General features: G+C 35.3%; 1 protein-coding gene and 2 long non-coding RNA genes across 3 annotated transcripts in view; 2 read left to right on the top strand and 1 right to left on the bottom strand.

Annotated features, from left to right (window-relative positions):
* Positions 1 to 1,816, bottom strand: part of LOC135841258 (G protein-activated inward rectifier potassium channel 3-like) — a 46,182-nt gene extending 44,366 nt beyond the window's left edge. Inside the window, exon 1 of the mRNA XM_065358130.1 lies at positions 1,265 to 1,816. Within this exon, the coding sequence (XP_065214202.1) occupies positions 1,265 to 1,638 (374 nt within the window). The 5' untranslated portion in view covers positions 1,639 to 1,816. The remainder of the gene's footprint in view (positions 1 to 1,264) is intronic.
* A 4,908-nt stretch (positions 1,817 to 6,724) lies between these two features.
* Positions 6,725 to 17,499, top strand: LOC135839302 (uncharacterized). Its single transcript, XR_010557572.1, has 4 exons — positions 6,725 to 7,313; positions 7,790 to 9,078; positions 10,374 to 16,773; positions 17,022 to 17,499. It is a non-coding gene; the product is annotated as an uncharacterized LOC135839302 (long non-coding RNA).
* A 4,376-nt stretch (positions 17,500 to 21,875) lies between these two features.
* Positions 21,876 to 23,199, top strand: LOC135841024 (uncharacterized). Its single transcript, XR_010557828.1, has 2 exons — positions 21,876 to 22,565; positions 22,706 to 23,199. It is a non-coding gene; the product is annotated as an uncharacterized LOC135841024 (long non-coding RNA).
* Positions 23,200 to 24,316: the final 1,117 nt, after the last annotated feature.

A 24,316-nucleotide genomic window follows, 5' to 3' on the forward strand; every position in this document is an offset into this window, starting at 1 on the left:
GAGTTTCAAAAATCTGCTGGAGGCTCCAGAACTGCTCAAAACGGGTTGAAACCGTTTCCAATCGATTTGGCATGTTGAAAATAGGGTACATCCCAAATTTCAGCTTTCTTGGTCAATTTGGTGAAATTTTGATTTTTTCACTCATTTTTGGCCTAAATTCGAGTTTCAAAAATTCACCAAAAATCGAAAAACGCACTTTAGCACTTGAAATTTCGACAGGTGATAAATTTTTGCATGATCTTTCGATCTACTTTTGTAAAGTTTGAAAAAGTTCGTGCAAGTCCTATGTTAAAACGCAAAATCTGCGATTTCGGCTGACCTGTCAATCAAAATGGCCGCCATTTTGTAAGTCCAATTTTTTTTTGACAAGTTTGCTTTAAAATGTTCCTTAAGATGTCCCCTTTAAGAAAAAACTTGTCTCGGAAGATCGGCGGGGGAGGGGGGTGCAATTACTCCTATTGTCATATGCCGGACTAAACGTAATGAATTACATCATAAGGTTCGCAAATAAAATATACACATCGATGATGATGATCTCATCTAATAATCACTTAGACAGATGAGCACGTACGACTTACGAGGATGAAGTCTTTTTAGCAAGTTTAACGACCTAATGCAATGACTCGGCTGGCAGCTTGTTAGGTGCAATCGCGAAATCAATAATTGATCATGATTAGATTATCCACGAGATCAACCCACATGAGATATGTAATGTCCTAGACCTGCAGGTTTACCCAGCTCACTCGTAGTCATAATCGCAGTAAAATAACAGGATACTGATTTCATTTGGAATACGTTTCAGGTAGGTACCTATATACCTACATATACCTACTTATTTTGATCATCTCAACTGAATATGTCAGCCAATGTTCTAACCATTGCTCCAAAATGATCACCTACCAACCTGAAATGTACAGGGTGGACAGAAATATCGGGTACCCCTAAGAAAGTTTTTCATTAAAAATATAGGTTGGCAACGTGAAATAGATGCATATGATTGGTGAAATGTTATCTCTCCAGTCTAACAACCAATCATGTGCTACCATTATTATCATTCGCTGTGACCAACCGAAGTATTTAGCAGAAAACTTTTTTAGGGGTACCCGATATTTCTGTCCACCCTGTATCCCAAATCACATCACTATCAGACTACAGTAGCTTGTTCTGGCTCGATTCACGAGGGGAATTCCAGTAAGGTTAAATACGTATTTTCGAGAACCACTACACCTATACTTATATTATAGGTACGACAATATGGATATACCTGAACAACGACGGCGGAGCTGAAACAGTTTTCGGTTTATGATGGTTCTTGCTCAGCGACCATTTACTCAGCTGAGACAAGTGCTTGTTGAGTGTGCCGAAAAAACTCGCGTTCTCATTCGCATACCGAATTTTACCTCCGTTCGTATAATTCACTTCTAGTTCTACATCGCTATCATCGTTCGAGTCTTCTTTTGGACGAATTTGATACGCGAGTCGATCAGTCGATAGGCTATTTTCGCTGTAATTCGATACGATCGAATTCCTCGACTCTGCCTTGGTCGCGACTGCGGCGACGATACGTCCGCCACCGCCACCCCCGACCCCAGCACCACCGGTCGAACGCAGAAGTTTATCCCAAGCCGAAGAAGACATATCACAATACCGCGATCATCGATCACCGACAAATCACACTCGAGTTCGAGACGAAGACGATCATCATTTCGCGAACTAATCGAAACACCCTCGCACTCGGACTGCCGGTGCCAGTGCCACACACATTAATCGTGTCATCGTTTAAATTTACACTTACACACGTTTACGATTTAGCGAAATAGCTACACATAAAAATACTATTTTATGCCATGCTATGTACTCGCATGTAGAATGTACCTACTTAAGACCGGTGTGCCGATACCGTCGACGTTCTGCTCGTATGTACTTGTAATTTAAATTTGTACGAAAAGTATATCTACATAAACGTAACAAACCATATGCATATGGTATGCGACAACACACACACACACACTATACACAGGCCGGCTACACAGACACATACACATTCGCAAACACATGCAGAGAATCTATGCGTAATTCAACTCTTTCTCACTCTATCTTTGTTTGTCGTTATTCATTCAACGTAAATGTATTATGCTGCGATACTGCGATAGCGATGGTGTTTTCAATCATAGCATCGTTATTGTAGAAACTATACATAGAACTGTGCTGCCATCTGTATGAGCCCTTCATCTTGGTATTCGTCTTCTTATCGCTCACTATCAGCTCTAGTCACCTTTCTATTATGCTGATTACACCGATAATACGTGCATTAGTGGCAGGTACAGGTAGTAGGTAGAGGTGTAGGCAGAGAGCCGGGTAGAGGAACATTAGTGTATTACATACAATACATAGACATACACATTACATTTTACAAACATATGTACATGTGGTAGTTTATCTTGCGAGTTAATTACTACACTAAATATCTGAGCATGACGAATGATTATTTTAATCTCCAAGCTGAACCTATTAACATGGTGACTTAAAATACATGTACATATGTACAAATAAATACAAAATCATACATCATATAGATGCTATACACATACAGCCACTGGGTGTACCGTCGCAGAATAATCTCCTCAAGCAAGTAACATAGGCAACCCACCACAACTTCATGTGTGCATATTTGCTTAGCCTCGAAGTTACGAGTGTAAAGGTAAAATATTTTCGATGCCTTTCTCCCTTCATTTGCATGCGTGTGTAAGGTATTCTTTTTTTTTTACACGAGCTGGAGTGAGAGAGAAGGTGACGTCGTCGAGACATGGACCCTCTCTCCCCTTCGTCGTGTGTGCAGGGTGGTTGGCTATCCAATCACGAGCTAGCAGCATCCGCCGTCCATCTCCGCAAGGACAGGGGATGCTGGCTAGGGATGTGACTGGTTTCGCATACTAACTTTCTCAGTATTGTGAAAGTTATCTGCGGAACCAGTGCACTGACGATTTGTGGTAGCTGCCCCCTCTGTGGAATATTATTGGGTGAGTTTAACTTGGTTATTAAGTTTTCTCACAGGGTACCTCGTGTACTTACGTTTATTTCAACGTATGTAATTATTTGCTTGATTTTGTGCGCTTTTATCATCTCGTGGGTCGTTGTAGTGTGTCCGCTAGGCAGGGCCTAGGCCCAGGCGACGATGCGGCACACAGCCTGATGATACAACGTGTATCTGGCGAGGGAGCTCTGTAGCTGGTCCAGGGGGCCGGGGTCCAGTGTCCCTATGCAACAACCACACTGGCTGTCATGGTGGGTCAGCTGCCTAGCCTAAACAGCAGTGGGATCGCGGGGAATCCAGATCTCGAGATGGACTGCTTTTTAATTAATAAAATGTGGAAAAAGGGGTATTTTTGCGTGTTGATTTACGATGGTACTCAGATGCGCATTTTTCTTGTTAATTACAGATGCGTCGTCGTAAGCTGAAGTCCTACCCACCACCCGCACCTGACGTCTCTTTTTGTTCTTTTTTTTTATATATTTAATATTATTTGGCGATTTTATTTTGTTTAAGCTGTAGAGAATTTTTCAATATAGAGGTTTTTGTAGGTTTTAGGCTTTTCTAAATTTCGTTACTTTACACGAGTAAAGAGAGCAAGTCATAGTCAGGCATATGACAATAGGAGTAATTGCAACCCCCCCCCCCCGGCCGATCCACCGGGACAACTTTTTTCTTAAAGAGGACATCCTAAGGAACATTTTAAAGCAAATTTGCTAAAAACAGTTGGCCTTACTTACAAAATGGCGGACATTTTGATTGACAGGTCAGCCGAAATCGCAGATTTCGCGTTTCAACATAGGACTTGCACGAAATTTTTCAAACATTACAAAGGTAGATCGAAAGATCATGCAAAAATTTATCACCTGTCAAAATTTCAAGTGCTAAAGTGGGTTTTTCGATTTTTGGTGAATTTTTGAAAATCTAATTTAGGCCAAAAATGAGGGGAAAAAATCAAAATTTTTCCAAATTGACCAAGAAAGCTGAAATTTGAGATATACCCTATTTTCGACATGCCAAATCAATTGCAAACGGTTTCAACTCGTTTTGAGCAGTTCTGGAGCCTCTAGCAGATTTTTGAAACTCGAAATACCCACAAAATTCCATCAAATTGGAGTTGTAAAGCTAAAATTTATTCTAAAAACTAATTTCAATACGCTACGAAGTACCAGGAGAATTTCAAGTAGTTTTGGAGCCTCCAGTGACTTTTTGAAAATTCCTGAAGCCTTCAGCAGATTTTTGAAGCTTTAAATTTTCACAACATTTTATCAAATGGAGATGGAAACCTGAAATTTTCTCTACATTCCAATTTTAACACCCTCTGAAGACGACTTCAGGAGGGTTAAAGTCATTTTAGAGCCTCCAGCGACTTTTTTGAAAATTACTGGAGCCTCCAGCAGATTTATGAAACTCGAAATTTCTACAAAATTCCATCAAATTGGAGTTGTAAAGCTGAAATTTATTCTAAAAACTAATTTCAATACGCTACGAAGTACTGCGGGTGAATTTCAAGTCGTTTTGGAGCCTCCAGCGACTTTTTGAAAATTCCTGAAGCCTCCAGTCGATTTTTGAAACTTGAAATTTTGAAATTCTCGCAACATTAATTTATCAAATGGAATTGGCAAGCTGAAATTTACTTCGCAGACTACATGGTGGTTTCAAATGGTTTTGAAGCTTCCAGCTACTTTTAGGAAATTTCAATTTTCCAAAAAAACAGCATACAACCTTTCAGAAAGCCGCTGGAGGGTCTAAAATGACTTTAAATCCACCAGCAGTCAACTTCGTAGCGTATTGAAATCAGTTTGCAGAATGAATTTCGAATCTCCATGTCAATTTGATGAAATTTTGGAGAAATTTCAAGTTTAAAAAATCTACTGGAGGCTCCAGTAATTTTCAAAAAAGTCGCTGGAGGCTCTAAAATGACTTGAACCCACCTGAAATCGTCTTCAGAGGTTGTTAAATTTGGAATGTAGAGTAAATTTCAGCTTTCCATCTCCATTTGATGAAATGTTGTGAAAATTCAAAGTTTCAAAAATCTGCTGGAGGCTTCAGGATTTTTCAAAAAGTCGCTGGAGGCTCCAAAACGACTTGAAATTCACCTGCAGTACTTCGTAGCGTATTGAAATTAGTGTTTAGAATAAATTTGAGCTTTACAACTCTAATTTAAAGGAATTTTGTGAGAATTTCGAGTTTCAAAAATCTGCTGTAGGCTCCATGAACTGCTCAAAACGAGTTGAAATCGTTACCAATCGATTTGGCATGTCGAAAATAGGGGATACCTCAAATTTCAGCTTTCTTGGTCAATTCGGTAAAATTTTGATTTTTTTCCTCATTTTCTGCCTGAATTGGATTTTCAAAAATTCACCAAAAATCGAAAAACCCACTTTAGCACTTGAAATTTTGACAGGTGATAAATTTTTGCATGATCTTTCGATCTACCTTTGTAAGGTTTAAAAAATTTCGTGCAAGTCCTATGTTGAACGCAAAATCTGCGATTTCGGTTGACCTGTCAATCAAAATGGCCGCCATTTTGTAAGTAAGGCCAACTTTTTTTTTTTGGCAAGTTTGCTTTAAAATGTTCCTTGGGATGTCCCCTTTAAGAAAAAAGTTGTCCTGGTGGATCGGCGGGGTGGGGGGGATGCAATTACTCCTATTGTCATATGCCGGACTAATTAGCTCAAACAGAAAAGATAACACATCAAAATTTTCCAAAAAAAATCTTCAACAGTGAATGACAGACATCTTGAAATGAAACGATATGTATTTCAAAGGTTCAAATTTGCTTAAAATACAACGAAAATAGCACAAAAATCAACTCTCGCCTCTCCCCTCCCCTCCCCCACCCATGGAAACAATAGTTCAAATTTTCATTCATTCGAGTATTAGAAAAATCGCAAAAAATAGCCAAAGCCGTTGGAAAAACTGCTCACCCCCCTCCCCATCCATCGAACAGAATTTCACCCTCTAGCGCGATTTTAGATTTATCCAGAATTTTCCAGTCATATAGGAAAAGTAAGATTCGAGGGCTGGATTTTCGACAAGATAATTATGTACTTACAGTGATTCGTATCTACAAATCCCTCCAACGAACGGAAAATTTTCGATCTTGTGAATTTTTCCCCTCATTAATTATGCTGGTCAATAAATGCATTCAACAGACTATAGCCATAACACCATTTCCAGCTGCCCAAATTATCATACTGCACTTTTTTTGGAAAAAAATTTAAAACTCTGAAGGAATTTAAATAAAATTATCCTGGAGGCTCCAGTATTACTAAAAAAGGAAAACTTTGAATTTTGGAAGTTGGTTTCAGAAATTTTCAAAATTCTGGAGAAATCGAAAATCATCGCACTGATGGCTTCAATAAAGCTTCGAAATGGAAAAATTCAAATTCTAGAAAATTTTTGATTTTTTTTAAAATTCTGATCAAAAAAAGCATTTTTATAGGTGCTTGCCTGAAAATTGATGCAAATATGAATAAACTCATTTATCAGCTGAGAATAAGGTACAACTTCGATTTTCAGATATTCAAATTGATTTCTACGCTTTCTAAAGAACTTTACACATTCTGGATGAATCAAAAATTGCTTTGGATGCTGCGGTATGGTCAAAAATTGTCAAATTTAGATCGGAGGAGTTCACATTATGCGAAATTTTAGTACTAATATTCATCATTTTTACTCAATGAGTAGGTACACATTTGAAAAAAAAAATTAAATTTTGAAATTACTGGAGCCTCCAGTAGATCAAGTTTTGCAAAGGTTTTCTTTTAGTGAAAATGATGAAAATCGTGGAACTATCTGATATCAACTTCGAAATCTTAATCGAATCCCATAATTTCTAATCACCAACGCGATTTTAAATTTTTTCAAAATTTCTGAATTCGTCCAAAAGGTGCGGAGACTAAGCAATTTGGGCACCTAGAAATCATTCAAATATACGCCAATGTGCGGTCGGTAGCCTAACCAGGATTTCATCGAAGAAGGGATGGATAAAAGATCAAAGACCTCGTTGACTTCCGAATAGATTACTGAGAATGTACTCTATTTCAAATATTTAATCAGAAAACTATATCTTTTTTCAAGTCTGATATTGGCTATCGTCACAAGATAAAGAAATAAAAGCCTCAAGTTCATAAATACCCTCGTGGATATCTCGATTCACGATAACCATCTTTTCTCGTTCAAGTGGTTCATGTTTTCAGCATGCATTTCGCGACTACACTTCTTATTGTTTTGTTTTCCATTTATTCAACATCAGGTCAAGAACTCGCACAAGAAGGTTAGTTGACATCATGTCTGAGTGTGATAAATCCTTTCCTTTTAAACTTCACAATGGTGGAGAAAGTGCATTATGTATTAGCAAAGACGAAAGATTTCAATATTTGATTAACGATGTGTAAAAAATATCTGCGCAAGAACGACAAACAATTATTTCGGAAGAAATTTTGAATTCCTGTAAGAGTGTATGAATTCAGCTAATAGTAATATCTTCGACCCCACCCTTCATAAAATGATGCTCGTCATTCGTCGATGTTGTCGCATTGCCCACAAAATTAGCCCACATTTTCATTTTTTGTTTGACCCAGGTAAACCGAACAATTTTGTGAAGAAAAACTGAGTCGAGTATTAAAATATGTAGGTAGAGATACTGAATATATCACTTCTCTCTATTATATCAGTTTTCTCAATAAACCCGTCAGTTTCGTTTGAAACCAAACGAAAAAAAAAAATAATGTCAAGTTTTAAAATTTGCAGGTTGGACTGCGCCAGCCGTTACGCCACATCCATACGAAAAAAAATGGATGTTCAAAGTTATGAAGTTCGCAGGTTATACTATTCCGGGCCCTACAGGACCGACCCAAGATCCAGGTAGAGTGTGTATTGTTAATCGAAATTGCGACCAAGGTCAGAAATGTGTCGTCGAGTATAAAAAAATGTCCTTGTGGGGACATTGCACACCCGTCAACCAGGAACAAAAAATCGCCCAAGAACCCGTCAATTCGGAAAGAAAAATTGACGAAAATCAACCCGTCAACTTGGAGAAAAAAATCGACCAAAATGAATAAGATTAAATTTATGGAATCCCCCAGTGGTGGAAAAAGTACAGACTCAAGGACGAAGAAAGATTTCAATGCCCTTCTGAAACCAACGATGAGCAATACATATCGAAGAATCAAAACTGGGTACAGCATGAACAAAAAGTTTTAGAATAAGTAGGTAATGGACATTTGACGACGAAGATTTTACTCACTTAAAACGACAGTACGAGAAAACACATCTGAACGATAAACGTTTTGTATGTATAAATAAGCTTCAATTAAAACAGAAAATGTTGTAAATCTAGATTTTTTCACTTGAGACTTTTGAAGCTTTTCTGAACCAAAATGTACAATAAATTATTTTGTTTTCCATTTTTTTCATCAGAATATGAAATTGTTTTTCGAGTAAGTAATTTAAAATAGAGTAAATTAATAATGAAGTCGAAAAAAAACGATTCGAAATCATTACGAAAAAATTCTAAATCATTATTAAAAATTTTATATATTTTTTTGGTGTTTTTAATTACTATAGATTTTTATACCCTTCGTGAGGAGGTTTACATGGGGATTGCTATTTTTAATTAGGTATCCTAAAAAAACTTATTTCAAATCGCCATTGAAAAAAAATTAATTTGATATCATCCCATTCTAATTCAGCAAAATTACTCGGTATAAAAAAAATCATTATTGGAAGTACCATACACACTACACAGTATTTCAAAGTATTTAATTAGAAATTTCTCGAGCCAGATATTGCCTATCGTTATATACAAGATAAAAGAATAATTTACTTAGTCTAAAGTTCACCAATGTGCTCGGGAATATCTCGATTATTTTCCACTGAAGTGGTTTATAGTTTTTTCAGCATGAATTTCGTGAGTATACTTATCGTTGTTTTGTTCATCATTTCTTCAACATCAGGTAAAATAAAATGGGGTCAAAAAATTCGTCCATTGACACGGGGTCCAGCACATCAAATAACATACGGTCAAATAGTACCAGACGGTGAGTTGACATCATATTGTCTGAGTGTGATAAATACATACTTGACTTTAAAACTTGACGAAGCTGACAATGAGAAAAGTAGACTAAACAATTTAAGTATGAACAAAGAAATTGAGTCACGTGAATCCGACAATTTTGTAAAGAAAATCTGAGGTACCCAAGCACGTATTGAGATACTGTGAGAGTAAAACAAAAAGAAAAAAAATCCAAGTAAGTACAGGGTGTTCCAGAATAACCTTTCACATTTTGGTAACCACTGATCTGTGTTCAAGTGGAGCTAGGGGAATGGTAAAGGCGGTTCTAGGTAGCCAAAGCATGCCGAATTATGTTTCAATAGTTATTTTTTGCCCTGGAGAAGTAGATGGCTGTACAGTGTGCTTTTACTGTGAAGGCCTTTTTTAAAAATAAAGGTTCCTGTAACTCTTTACTCCTTATTCATCAGTAACGAAGCTCATTTTTATCTAAATGGTGAAGTGAATAATTGGAATGTGCGCTTCTAGTGTACAAAGAATCAGTTGATAATACTTGAGAAACATCTAAACCTCCGCCAAGTTGACTGTTTGGTTGGGCGTGGCTAAATTCGGTATAGTGGGACCATGTGTGTTTAATGAAACAGTAACAGTGAGGGGTAAGGCAAAATGTTAAACGAGTTTCTTGTTCCGAACTAAAAGACAGACGCGACGTAATAGAGTTACTTACTTCCTTCCAACATGTTGGAACTACCAGGGATGTACACATATGTTTAGCGCGTGAGCACTTCAGTCATCAAATAATTTTGTTATGGTCGACGTGTTGAACCAGAAATTTAATGGCCACCTTGATCCCCTGACTTTTCAGCCTGCGATTTTTTTTATGGAGTTATTCCAAGTCAAAAGTGTATCGAGATAAATCTAGGACTCTGAAACAGCTTCTAGGTTCACGAGTCGCAACTGATTGGAAGAGAAGTGTTCAATAATTTGAAAAAATGTTCGGTTGAATGTGTCAAAAATGAAGGAAAATATCTCGATGGGAAAATTTTTAAAACTTCATTTTTAATGAAAACTCAAATATACGGTCTAAAAACGGCATATTTCTACTTCATTTTGGTTGTAAAAGAATTTTTGTAAACATTTTTCTCTCAGAGTAATAAAAAAAACAAATGTGAAAGGTTATTCTGGAACACCCTGTAGTTCAGATGGTTGCTGACATTCTAATATCTCACTCGTCACAACCAGTTTTCTTTTTTCAATAAACCTGTCAGTTTCGTTTGAAACGAATCGAAAAAAGTAATAATTCCAAAGTTTTAAAATTTACAGAGTGGAGTGCGATAATCCCTCCGGCACCTACCCCGCCACCTGGTTTGATGTGCATGAGTAATAAAAATTGCGGCTACGCATTCAAATGTGTCGATAGATCATATAAAACTTTATGGTTTTTTGGAAAGTGTGTACCCAGAGACTGGGACACAGAGGTCGTCAAACAGAGCTAAAATAACGAAGAATGATTTCAAGTCCATTCAGATCAACGAGTAGCAAGAGAATCAAAACTGGATACACTATACAAAAAAATTTAAGAATGGAGTATTGTATGTACTTTTGACGCCGAAGATTCATTTACTTGAAACAAGATAATGAGAAAATGTACCTATAGTTACTTATCTACTTGTAAATAAACGTTTTATAAAAAAGTCCAAATTTTAAATCACCATTAAAAATATGATTTTGAATTAGCCTGATCACCGTTGAAAAGAATTAAACCACCACAAAAAATTCATTCGAAATCATTGCAGAAAAATTCATTTTTGGAGTAACTACAAAAAATTAAATTGTAATGAACATAAAAATATTTGAAGCACTTAATGATGTTACAATACTTTTCAATCAATCATACCCATTCTATTCTACCTAAATGATTAAATCTGCAAAAAAAATTATTGATAATTCTATCTGTAATAGGGATTCTGAGTGTTCTTCCAGGGTAGATAGATATACAGGGTGCCCAGAAATATCGAGTACCCCTAAGAAAGTTTTTCATTAAAAATATAGGTTGGCAACGTGAAATAGATGCATATGATTGGTGGAATGTTATCTCTCCAGTCCAACAACCAATCATGTGCTAACATTATTATCATTCACTGTGACCAACCGAAGTATTTTAGTAGAAAACTTTTTTAGGGGTACTTGATATTTCTGGGCACCCTGTACCACATATATCAGATCACAATTGTGTATTTCTATCCTTGAAACTGGTCAAAAAACCTGTGAATACAGAAAAACAACCTCCTTTAAAAAAACATACATACAATGTTCTCTAGAACAAATTTTGATAATTTTTTGCACTCTCTGGAATCTGAAAATTGGGATGCACTAAAAACAGGTGATATTAATTCAAGATTTTCTAATTTTTTAAATATTTTTTTGAACCATTACAACTTATCTTTCCCACTCCAAACTTACATAAATCATAACCCTAACCAGTTATGTGATCCCCGTAGTATTCGAACCCAAATACGCACCCTAAAAACTAGACTATTAGAATCTTACTCAGATTGGAAATTTGGTGAGTCTGAAGATGAAAAAATTGCATACAAGCTCCTTTAAAAGGGATATAAAAAATTGATCAATTGGGCAAATATAGGATCAAACTCTCACAAAGTTGCAGTCTCAAACAATATCTGCAAAATTATATGGAAGATATATCTTCCATGTTATATTCCAAGACACCAAATATACCAACCCAGCTGACATGGCAAAATTATTCAGCCAACATTTTGCAACTGTTGGGAATAAGGTACAGTAAAAGCTCGTTATAACGCTTTCGGTTATAACGCTGATTTCGTTATAACGCTGATTTCGTTATAACGCTGATTTCCTCTGGTCCCTAGACAACCCCATTTAAACCAATGTAAAATTAATCGCGATATAACGCTCATGAGTGATTATAAATCGCGTTTTAACGCTCTAAAATTCAGGAAAAATCAGATTTTTTTAGAATTTTTACAACAAAAAACCACTTTTTTGCGACAAAAAAGCAAAATTTTCAGAAAATTTTGGCCGCAGCAACAATTTTTTTTAATTTTTACAGTTTTGATTTAGAAAAAAATGTTTGAAAACTTTTTGGGAAACATTCTGCCAAAAAAACTTTTTTTCAACTTCCAACAGTTGGAATTATTTTTGATTTTGGCCAAAAAAAGATAGATTTTTTGACATCAAACTTCAATAGTTCCCTTTCAGATTTTTTTACCTTATAAATAAGTACATAATACAGCTGGTTATTCAAAATCTGAAATAAAATTTACGTTTGAACTTCCTTTTATTACGTTTTTTTTTGTTTTAAAACGAGAATTCGCGGTATAACGCTAATCAGCGTTAAAACTAGACTTTCGGTTATAACGCGCTTCGGCTTATAACGCTCTTTTTCTCCGGTCCCTTGAAGAGCGTTATAACGAGCTTTTACTGTAGTTAATTCTTCTCCAACATTGCACCCATTATCCCTTATTCCAGCTAATGATACCTCAATGTTTGTGTTAGAAGCTACTGCAGCTGTCATACAGGGTCTCAAAAATTCTAACTCAAGGGATAGACAGTGTGGTTTAGATGTAGGCCTCATCAAACAAGCTGATTGCCCATACAACAATGACCATGCTATTTTAATGTGAATGTTGACCCATCCACATCCGTCACTTTTGGATGCCACATGTCGATGTGAATTTCGACCCTGTGTAGAGCTAATTGTCAATGTAATTGTCGACTGATGTTGATCTGCATTTGTGTCGACAATTGGCTCAACACAGGGTCGAAATTCACATCGACATGGGGCATCCAAAAGTGACGGGTGTGGATGGATCAACATTCACATCGAAATTTATGTCAACCTCCTGCTTCGTGAAGTTATAAAATTTGAGTTTAAAAATTTTAATTTTTTTCTCAAGAATGATTTCCTCTGATGTGGCTATTGCTCATGCTGAAAATAGCATCGATGCAAAGTCCACTTCCGAAGAAGTACAGACAAAAAGTCTGTATAATCAAAAAGTTGAACAGAAATTCCTTATATCAAATATGGTGCAATACTTTATCTAAGAGTACTAAACTAATCCATTTTCATGTCAACATGTTGATGTGAAATTTGACATCAGCAAATACATCCACAATATCAACATCATATCATCTACAACTTCAAACTGTGGAAAAGTGAATAATTTCATCAATGCTCTAAAAAATTTGTTTTCCTCATTGAACAAGATCATATTTTTGAATGTTTACTAAACTTTTAAACACTAAAACAGAAATTTTAATTCTAAAAAATTGGTCAACATAGTTATAGATGTAAATTTTGAGCATCAAATTTTACATCTATATGTCGATATGGCATGTTGAGGTATCAGAAATAATGAGAAAATTTCGAAACTTTTCATTTACCTGGCTTTTGTAAGGACAGAAGATTCCTACTAAATAATTAATTGATCACTTTTCCAGCATTATGTTGGAAAAAAACATAGTCAATGTAAATGTCGACGTTGACAATAATTGTTGTGCGGGTCATATCATCTACAACTACAAAATGTAGAAAAGTGAATAATTTCATCAATGCTCTAAAAAATTTGTTTTCCTCATTGAACAAGATCATATTTTTGAATGTTTACCAAACTTTTAAACACTGAAACATAAATTTTAATTCTGAAAAATTGGTCGACACAGTTGTAAAGATGTAAATTTCGAGCATCAAATTTTATGTCTACATGTCAAGATATCAGAAATAATGAGAAAATCTTGAAACTTTTCATTTACCTGGCTTTTGTATGGACAGAAGATTCCTACTAAATAATTAATTGATCACTTTTCCATCATTATAATGGAAAAGAACGTAGTCGATGCAAATGTCAACGTCGACAATTGTTGTGCGGGTTATGTTTATTCTCTATGTCTATAATTATGTTAACAATTTGGGACACACTGCTTAAAAAAAAACAGAACATGTTCTCCAAAACTTAATTTGTTGGTTTAATGCAAATGGCACGAGCTTGAACTTGGAAAAAACATCAACAGTACCTTTCAGTGTAACCCCCAAGGAGGCAAACCTGGTAGCAGAAACTCTCTCAACTCTACCAATGTCTCCAGTGTTCCAAAAATTCTTAGGGATTGACGTTCAATGCAATTTAAAATGTGATGTATACATCAATAAATTAACCACTCGTTTGTCATCTACAGGTAAACTTTCTACTACTTCAGCTACGCCAAATTACAAATCAAAAAACTCTCAGACTTGCATATTTTGGACTATTCCACTCTACAATGGTCAATGGGGTGGTTTTTTGGGGAGGTAATGTATGTTATGTTAAGCAAATTCTCACATTACAAAAAAGTCTGATAAGAACAATTTATAAATTACCTCTAAGACAAACACTCAGGCCCTTATAACCTTTCCAAAAATTACCCTTACCCATCCATACAGTACCAGATCCTGAGGTAACCTTAGAACTCCCCACCACCGCACAAAACTTCTCAAGTGTAGTACTGTATCATCTGCAGCAAAAATATACAATCAGATTCCAGGAAGTGTGAAAAACTAGCCAACTGCAAAAAAAATTCAAAAATGACCTCAAAGAACGGCATGATAACTAGGGCTTATTATACCCTAGGGAAGAATATCTCTCACCTCCCCTGATCAATAAACATTCAAATTTTTTGAAATAACCCGGTATAGATTTTTAGGTATATATATTTTTAACTCCTCATCTTTTATGTTTTAATCATGTCTTTTTATTCAATTTAAATCTGAAATTTGTATTCTATAGATTTTGTTTCCCCCAACTATGTAATGTTCAACGTGATATAATGGCAGCAATGCTGTCGCACATATCTCAAATAAAGGTTAACGAAATCACAATTCAATGCAATTGCAAAAATATTCATTCGAAATTACCAACTACAAAAAAATCATTGAAGATTGCTAGAAAAAAATCGATATTTTCTGATTTTTGATATCCATTTTTTGATACAAGTATTTTTTTTAGATATCGACAACACTTATCAAGATCATTTGATATTCTTCCCATCTCACAACGAGGAACATTCTCTACAAGGTTTCCTATAATTGAAACTATACATTTGGAATACTAGGAACTAGGAAGTACAGAGTTGGCGTATCGATATCGATATGCTTACCTCTCATTTGATCGCGAAGTAGATAGAGTGAATGTTTGTAATTGTAAATTTAACTTCATTTTCTACACAGTTACCACTATTTTCTCGCCTAAATTGCAATGTTGTCGCGGCAAATAAAAGTAATTTTAATCGTTTCAATCGTTCTGTGTTCTACGTTATCAGTCGACAGTGACAACGCGCCTGCGCCTACACCTGAAAAGCCTCACGCTTGCTTTACGAACACTTGTTGTAAACCTCACCAATATTGTCGCAGGTACTTATCAACGTTTTTTTTGATGGGAAGATGTCACGACAGATCGGAAATAGAAGATCCTCCGACAGATGCTGCCGTTGGTGATGCTGCCGTTGCTGATGCTGCTGTTGGTGCAAACTGAAATAATTTTTTATGGATTTTTCTTTGTATTGAAACTAGAAGATAGGTACTTTTGAATTATAATATTGGTATGCGAACTACAAATATCATTCACAACTACGCAGCTCAGGTCTGCTAAAATTTGCCAGTATAATTGACTGAAATAGTACTTTGATGGTGATCTAAAACGTTGATAAAATAGTGTCAATTGTTGTGCCCATTTTTTGGACAAGCGAGAAAATCGGATATATGTACAATTATACGTACTTGTACCTTCCTCAGTTCCTACGTATGATTATTATTAATTTATTAAGTGACCAAAAATGTGTATTGTTAGATCAATTGTTATTTATTAAGCATGTAAATCGTTTCCTCGTCAATTTGTATTAGAATTTGTAATTTTCATCTCAAGTCGACTCATCTAATTAATTAAATTAATATTCATCAGTGGATCAGTGAACTTCTTACTCGCGAATTTCCGCATAGGTACGATACCGCATCATTAAAGCATTTCAAATGGTCCTTAGATATCTAAAAACGACTCAAATTTTCTTTGTATGTTCCCACGAGCTTTCAATCTTTGGCGAAATTTTTAAGCGCAATCGTCCCAGCAGTTTGGGCTCGTGGGATTAAATTTGAAGTGAGTTCAAAAATGGGACAGCTACGACGAAATAGCCTAAATTCAGATCAATCTGAAATATTTCAGCTCGAAGGTAGTGATGAGTACGATTTTGGGGAGTGATGGGGGACTCTCTGAGTTCTGTATTATTGAACCCTTTTTCAAAGTATATACTTCCGTAATTCCACACAATTTTATCAACATTTTTTCATCTTCATCCACGTGATATTTCACGAATCACGCCACCAAATATTATTAGGCCTACGTAGTAATAATTATCTCACTGATAATTATTTCAAATCAAAGTAGGTAGTTTTGATACAAATCAAAATCCATCAAAAATTATCTCAGTCCGAATCAACAGACTCTTTTTTTCTTTCATTACGTAGCCTCCTTGCCCGCCCAAAGCAATAGTTACCTTTCGACAATATTGATGTTTAGCAGAGTACGTACACTAATCCTACATAAAGTATCACGATTTTTTTTTTTTTGTTCGAGTGGTTTATAGTTTTTTAGCATGCATTTCGTGAGTATACTCTTCATCGTTTCGTTTGCCATTTGTTCAGTACCAGATGAAGAAGGTTGGTTGATACCTCATCTGACGTGAGTTATGATAAGTTTAAGTACACCAAAAGAACCAAAAAGTATTCACCGATCACACAAGTCAAAGTCAACCACATGTCAGCCACCTGACCCAGGTTCTCATGGAGCTTTCTAAGCACCGATTCATAATTTTCAACTTTTTGCGAGGATATTGAATTAAGCTATTGGAAATTTCCTCAATCCAGTCATTTTTTATAATCATAAATTTCGGTTTTAAAATTTACAGGTTGGACACAGACAGTCTACACAGAACCGTATATTACTTGGGTGGACCCTTTACGACCTACCAGAGACCCCAATAAAGTTTGTCATTGCGATTTAGTTTGCGACTACGGTAAAAAATGTGTCAAATCATACAAAACTTTGTGGTGGTGGGGATATTGCAAATAAGACACGCCAGTCAACCAGAAAAGTGAAATCTGCGAAAATCAGTGAAATGGAATCGCATTCAATTTTCAGCGACATAGACAAAGTGCAGAGACAGACCCAATGGCGAAAAAAAGATTTCAATGTCCTCATGAGCAAGACCAGGGCATATCTTATAGAAACAAAATTTGGCACCCAACAAGAAAAATATTGGAATATTGTACCCAGGACAACAAAACTTATTGACTTGAAAAATACGCAAATCTCAACAGGATGAATTTAAATAAACGTTTTACAAGCAAATTTCAATAAACCTAATGCATTTGTTGTTCATTTTATTCGAATTAAACAATAGGATTTTTTTTTGATTAATTCACAGCACAAAAAAGAAGTAACAGAGAGCGCTGAGCAAGTAGCACTTCCACAATTTTGTTGAAAAACTGCAACTGCCAACTTTAAATAATCGAGAAAAATAGCCAATTCAATTTTTTGAAATTGACAATGAGGATTAAAAAATTGGTACCACTGCGTTCCAAAATATTTCCCCAGTTTTAGCAATGATAAGAGCAATTTACTCACACCTCAGAACCAAATTTTAACCCATCGAAGTCAATTTTTCAATTTTTGGAAAATTTTTGAAAATCTGAAACTTTTTTTACAAATTCAATTCAAAAATTTCAAATTGCGAAAAGATCAAAAAAAAATCACCATTTTGATAGAAAAATTACTTAAAATTTCTTCCAAAATGCTCTAAATGCGAGATAAAAATCTACTCACATCACAACAGTGTGGTTTTTGTCCATCAAAATCAACTAATGATAACCTCATTCACTTACAAGTTACAAAACTCAATTTTTCAAGTATTTTCAAAAAGAGAACACCTAATAGCAGTGTTTTATGATTTTTCCAAGGCATTTGACACCATTAAAAGACAGCATATTATTGAATAACTCCTCTTATGGAATATAAAAGGGAAAATGACAACTTTCATCCAGAATTTCCTCATACACTGACTTGCATATATCCGTTTAGGAAACATAGTTTCACAAATTGTTGAAATTGAAAATGGAGTCCCACAAGGTGAAGTCATTAGTCCCACACTATTCTGTGTTGGCATAAACTCTGTAACTTCCCAGCTGAATTCTCGATATTTGCTGATGATTTTACTATAATTGCATCCTCAAAAATCTAACACTGGCTGAAGCTGCTCTTTAACAATCAACAAATAAAATAGTTACTTGGTCAATAGACAAAGGGCTTCAGCTGTCTGAGAGCAAATCTACAGTAGCTCACTTTTACCGTGTTAGAGGGTGCAATCACCAAAACACAATTGAATTATAGGATACTCCACTACCTTGCAAAAGCCAAATCACATATCTTGGTCTATGCTTTGACAACAAACTCAACTGGAAAAACCGCATCAACCATCTAAAACAAGCATGTAACAATAGAATAAACCTATTGAGAAAACTATCTAGTACAACATATGGAGCAGACACTCGATCTCTTCTCAGAATTTATAGAGCTCTGATTCGCTCAAAATGTGATTATGGGTTGCCAACTTACTCATCAGCTAAACAGTCAACACTCAAATCACTGAACACTATTCACAACACAGCTCTTCTGCTGGCAACTGGAGCCCTCAGAACTACTCCTATACAGTTATTATATCAGGAAGCATCTGAAATCCTCCCTTCTATACGATCAAAACTCATCCTTTCAACATTTTTCATTCACCTTCAAACTATTAACAGTCTCTCTCTCACCATACACTCAAAAATTGATCCCAATCTTCCATATGCTTATGACTCATATCTCCGTAAAGCTTCTTCCATTCTTAACTCCCCATTCAGATATCGCACCTTGGGAGTAATAAGGTTTAAGGTCACATCTCAAAAAAGTGAAATTTCACAGGAGAGCGATTTTCTTTTTTTAAAAAACTTGATACATTATTTTCATCAACTTATAATTAATTGTGAGGAATGAATAGCGTCTCATTTTAAAGATTGGGTATCTTACCTTCATTTACCATAAGAATAATTTGAAAAATAAAATCTTAAAGAGGAAATATTTCAATGTTTGGAAAACATTTTGAGTTATAACCTTTCATTAAAGTTGATGTGGAGGCAAAAGGAAGCGTCCAAAAAAATTCCATGACAACAAAGTTGTAGAGAATTAAATTTCCAATCGACATGTTATTAGTTTTTTTCTAGAGTGCTTGGTTTTTGAGTTTTTCTCAAAAAACTAAAATTTCATTATATGTGCAAATTCATTTTTCTGAAAAATGATCAATTTAAAAAAAATTTCCATTTGGTTCAAACCAATAAAAAATGAAGAGCTCTATTCCAAAGTGGGTTAAGTCATTTTTTCCTCCAAAAAATGCGTTTAAAGTTTTTGATGCTGAAATTTGTTCTGTTTTCAAAGGTCGGTGCACCTTTCCTTTCTTTGGACATAGAACAATTACTTGTAGAAAAATTTACTTTGAAAAATCGATGACTTAACCCACTTTGGAATAGAGCTCTTCAAATGCACTCCTTGTGACTATTTCTAACTGACAAACATTCAAAACAATCAAAACTGTTAACACTTTGTATGTATGAAATTTGCTCAAAAAAGGTGGAGTTTTTTGAGATGTATCCTTATAACTCCAAACAATTTGCAATGTTGTTGAGATTTTGAGTTAGGCCATTTGCATTTTTTACAAGATCTAGATAATGTACCCAACTCCAAGTGTTATTTTTGGTTGAGGGGGGTCATACAAACCCCAAAAATGCAAAAACATCAAAATCAATTTTTTTTGAGATGTGACTTTATTACTCCCGAGCTGCGATATATCCTCTCCCACCATTCCATCCAGAAAATCCTATAAAAACTAAGTATAATATTCTCTCATTTGATACATCATTGCTCAAACACACTCAACTAAATACTCAAATCATCAATAACTGTATTGCTCAGTATAATGATTTCATTTTGTTTTACACCAATGGGTCGAAATCCGTGGATCACTGTGGTTGTTTGGTCCTTCGTGATTGTGAGGTTTCGAGATTTCCACTTCCGCGCTTGTTCAGTATTCTTTCATGTGAACTATATATGCTATCCTTACATCTTTAAACATGGCAATTGAAAGCATACTCAACAAAGTTGTGATCTTCACTGATTCACTAAATTCCATCTCACAACAAAGATCTAAATCTAAGCAACATCCAATTGCCTCAGAAATCTCATCTCTCCAATGTTACATGGATGTTACCATAGCCTGGATTTCAGCCCACTCAGGAATTTTGGGAAATGAAACAGCAGACTTAGCAGCAAAGCAGTCCCTAAGAATTTCACCTGTACCAGAAATACCTGTTCCAGTGTCTTGATGTGATGGAAGCCATATGTGGACGGTTAATTCCCAGTCAAAGCCACACCACCAACATTCAAGATTTATCCAGGAAGCAGGCCGTTGCCTTATGCCATGTATGTACAGGCCATACCCTCCTCACCCACTCTCATCTGTTCAAAAAAGTACCCCCTCCAATATGCTCTACATGCGAAGTCCAACTCACTATCTCCCACATCTTACTCACCTGTCAAGATCATACCAGTTTAAGAAACTCACTCAACCTCCCTAAAACTCTACCTGAAATAGCTCATAACCCTTCAGTCTTACTCTCCTTTCTCCAGAAGTCCAACCTCCTTCCATTAATGTAACAGCATAAAATGACCCGTGCCTCTAGCCTTGTAGCTGTACACGGCACAGTGACCAACCTACAGGTAACAGCTGTAAAGTCGATCGCTCTAAATCGATATATTTTAACCATTTTTTTGAACTTATATGGCAAAATTTTAGTATTATTAATGCAAAATACTTGCGAAGAAAAAATTTTCAAAACCCGAATTTATTCAAAAAATATAAGCCAGAGTGTAGGCTACACTAAAATCCAGAAAGCTAAATTCGAGCCTTTCTCGTATTTCCAAGATAAAATTTCGTACCACGTCAATGTCCTTAAATAAACCCATAGTCACCCCCTCCTCCCCCCCCAAAAATGAAAAAGTGTCATCAACTTTTTAAAGTATTCCAAATGGACGATTTTTTTGATATTTTTCTCCATGAAGATTCAGCGGCATAGTCAGCATTTCACCCAGCGGTGGAGGGGGAGGGCAACCCAAATTTTTAGGCACAAAAAATCGAAATTTGGGGCAAATTTTCAAAAATTCTCCATAATGTATGATTACTTATTCCAAGAAAATTTTCCAAAAAAATTGGTTCAAAAAACGAAAAAACACCCACTTTTGCATGTTTGCACGTTTTATATTGAATTTTCATCCGCAAGAGGGGACCGCAATTACCTCAATCTCCCTCTTTGGCTATGCCACTAATATGATTTCAAGACTCAGCCCGTTCTCTGCACCCCTCTCTCTACCCCTTTCATCATTTTATTCAAAAGAAGGAGAGAACTGTCAAAAAAATTCTAGCAAAACCTCTACAACAAGGTTTGTATAGTTGATTATTGAAATCGTGAGTCAAAATTAAGACTTTTTTGTAATTTTTGGACTACTTTTTTGAATTAAAAAAAAAAAAAAAAAAAAAAAAAACGATGCAATGACCGACCGGTCAAATTTTTATTTCTTTTCTAACTCGAGATTTTGTAAAAACATCTCGTTCTTTTTGAAGAATCATTTTTTCAAAAAATTTGAAAAAAAATCCAAGTGGCCCAAGCGAAGCGATAGAAAAGGGGCAAAAAGAAATCAAATCATGGTTTTCGATACGTGTATCAATTTTCTCTTAAAATTTCACCTCTCCTCATTCTCCCTCTTTAGCTCCGTTCTCCACATTTGCTTCAATCGTGAAATTATAATGATAGCCAACATCTGATTTGAAAAATTAACCGGACCGTAGAACGTTCTCGATAGATGATTTTCTAATTAAATACCTACTTGAAATATGTACTAAGAAAAATAGTTTACGCGTCTATTTATTATTATTATTATTGTGTTCATTTTCATTTGATTGCAAAGTTGATCAAGTGAATATTTGTAATTCTAATTCGACCATATTGTTGTTTCAATTTCATAGTTAGGTACATAATTATTTTTTCGCCGCAATCTCAATGTTGCGAGTGAAGGTATTTTCAATTCTCTTAATCATTCTGTGTTCGACGACGTTATCAATCGTCAGTTCAGATTCAAAACCAGAGCCAGAACCAGATCCAGCAGAACCAGAGCCAGAGCCAGAACCAGAACCAGAAGCGTACGAGTATTCGCCAATACGAGGCGATATTTGCATTTTGAACGCTTGTTGTAAAGGAGAAAACCAATTTTGTTCCAGACCCGCGTTTATTTTGCCAATTTTCGGAATCTGTGCGACGAGACCCATCGAATACGACTGAGATAATTTTTGATTGAATTGGCATGCGTATGTATTCGATTGCAAAATTACTCGTATGATTTACCGAATGAATGTTTATGTGATTAAAATTTGACTTTATTTTGTTACATACAAAATACCTTTACCTTCTCATCATTACTTATGGTACATATTTTTATCGCCTATAGGCTATATAGGTCGCCATGTTGCGAGTACGTATGGTTTTAATTGTTTCCATCGTTGCGTGTTCGACGTTACCAATCATGGGTAGTTCAGAAAAACAAGGCAGCTGGTGTATGACTAGTTTGGGCTGCAGATCTGACCAAGTTTGCTACAGGTCTCCTTATAAATTTCTCTTCGTGGGAAAATGTATACCGAGAAAAGTTGGTCTTTGTTTTTTCAACTCTTGTTGCGAAAAAGAAAACCATCGATGTTACAGATCTCCTTACAGATTCATGCTTATGGGAAAATGTGGTGAAAAAAAAACGTGAGATTATTTTTGATGGAAGTTTCTTTGTACATATTAAATCAGTATTTTTAAATAATAATATTACTCATGCTAACTATACCAACGCAGTCCTGCTGAATTTGATGGAGTAGTCGTACAATATCGCATACACAAAGATAGCAAATGCTAGTGAAATTGTGTGAAATTGAATAATAAATATTTCGAAAATGGCTACGACGTTTGTTGTGGGTGCTTTTTTGAGCAAAACAGCTGAATTTTTTTCAATGAAGATGGTTGATTTGTATCGTCAACTACTTACATATCACCAAATGTTGCAAACGAAAATTGTTACTTATTATTTTTTTCAAAAATGGCTCAATTTTGCGACTCTACAGCTCTGTTCCTTTTGGTTCTGATGTTCCAAATTTTTTAGCATCATCACATTTTTCAGATCGAATTACAAAAACGATTCAGAAAGGTTCTCAAAATCGTGAAAATTGAGCACTTCGGTTGTCATCTGTTATGGACAAGGAGTGCTGACTGAAAAGGGGTATGGAAGTGGTTGTGGTCTTAAATTTTTCATATCGAACCACTATTGAAATATCCACCCCCAAACTCTCTCATCCAGCGATCTTCAACTTCCCAGTGGTCCCCAAAGTTGAACTTTTCAATTTCAGTTTTTTTCAAGTCTCCTAATCAAACGATTATTGTGGCTGAAATAGAAATTTCGCGATCCAAAAAAAAAGACACAGGTGTAAAAGTGACTTGCGTAACTTTTCTCATAAGGATTACAAAATTACTTACTACTTAGGTAATTATTTTCATAATATGCGAGTTCATATTCTATCATTTTTGAAAGGAAATTTGTACTCACCTGAAACAAAGAAAAATTAAGGTGGATTAGTTGGTTGAAAAATTATTGATCAATCTACAAATGATATAATATGAAATAGTAATGGTAGAAGGCCAAAATAAGAATTCTGACAATCTCGACGTTTAATAAAAAAGCTAGAAATAAATATTCACAAATCAAGTATCGTAAAAATTGTAAAATTGATTGTGAAAGTCACTCACAAATATCAAAAATTGATCAACTATCAGAAAATGTCTCATTTGGGTAAAATTTTGCACAGTCAGACTGCTCAAGTGTTTAGATTATTGAAAAATACCAAGAATTAATCCAAAATTCGCTAAATTAAATGATAATTTGTCAAAACTGCAGAAAAAATCATGAAAATTGTCAAATTGAAATCCCTCCCCCCCCCCCACAAATAATTGAATCAATTCGTTCGCGAATGAGTCACTTATACGAATTAATACGTTCGCGAATGACTCACAAAACATGATTCAA

This window comes from Planococcus citri, chromosome 3 (assembly GCF_950023065.1).
Source record: "Planococcus citri chromosome 3, ihPlaCitr1.1, whole genome shotgun sequence".
Taxonomy (NCBI): Eukaryota; Metazoa; Arthropoda; class Insecta; order Hemiptera; family Pseudococcidae; genus Planococcus; species Planococcus citri.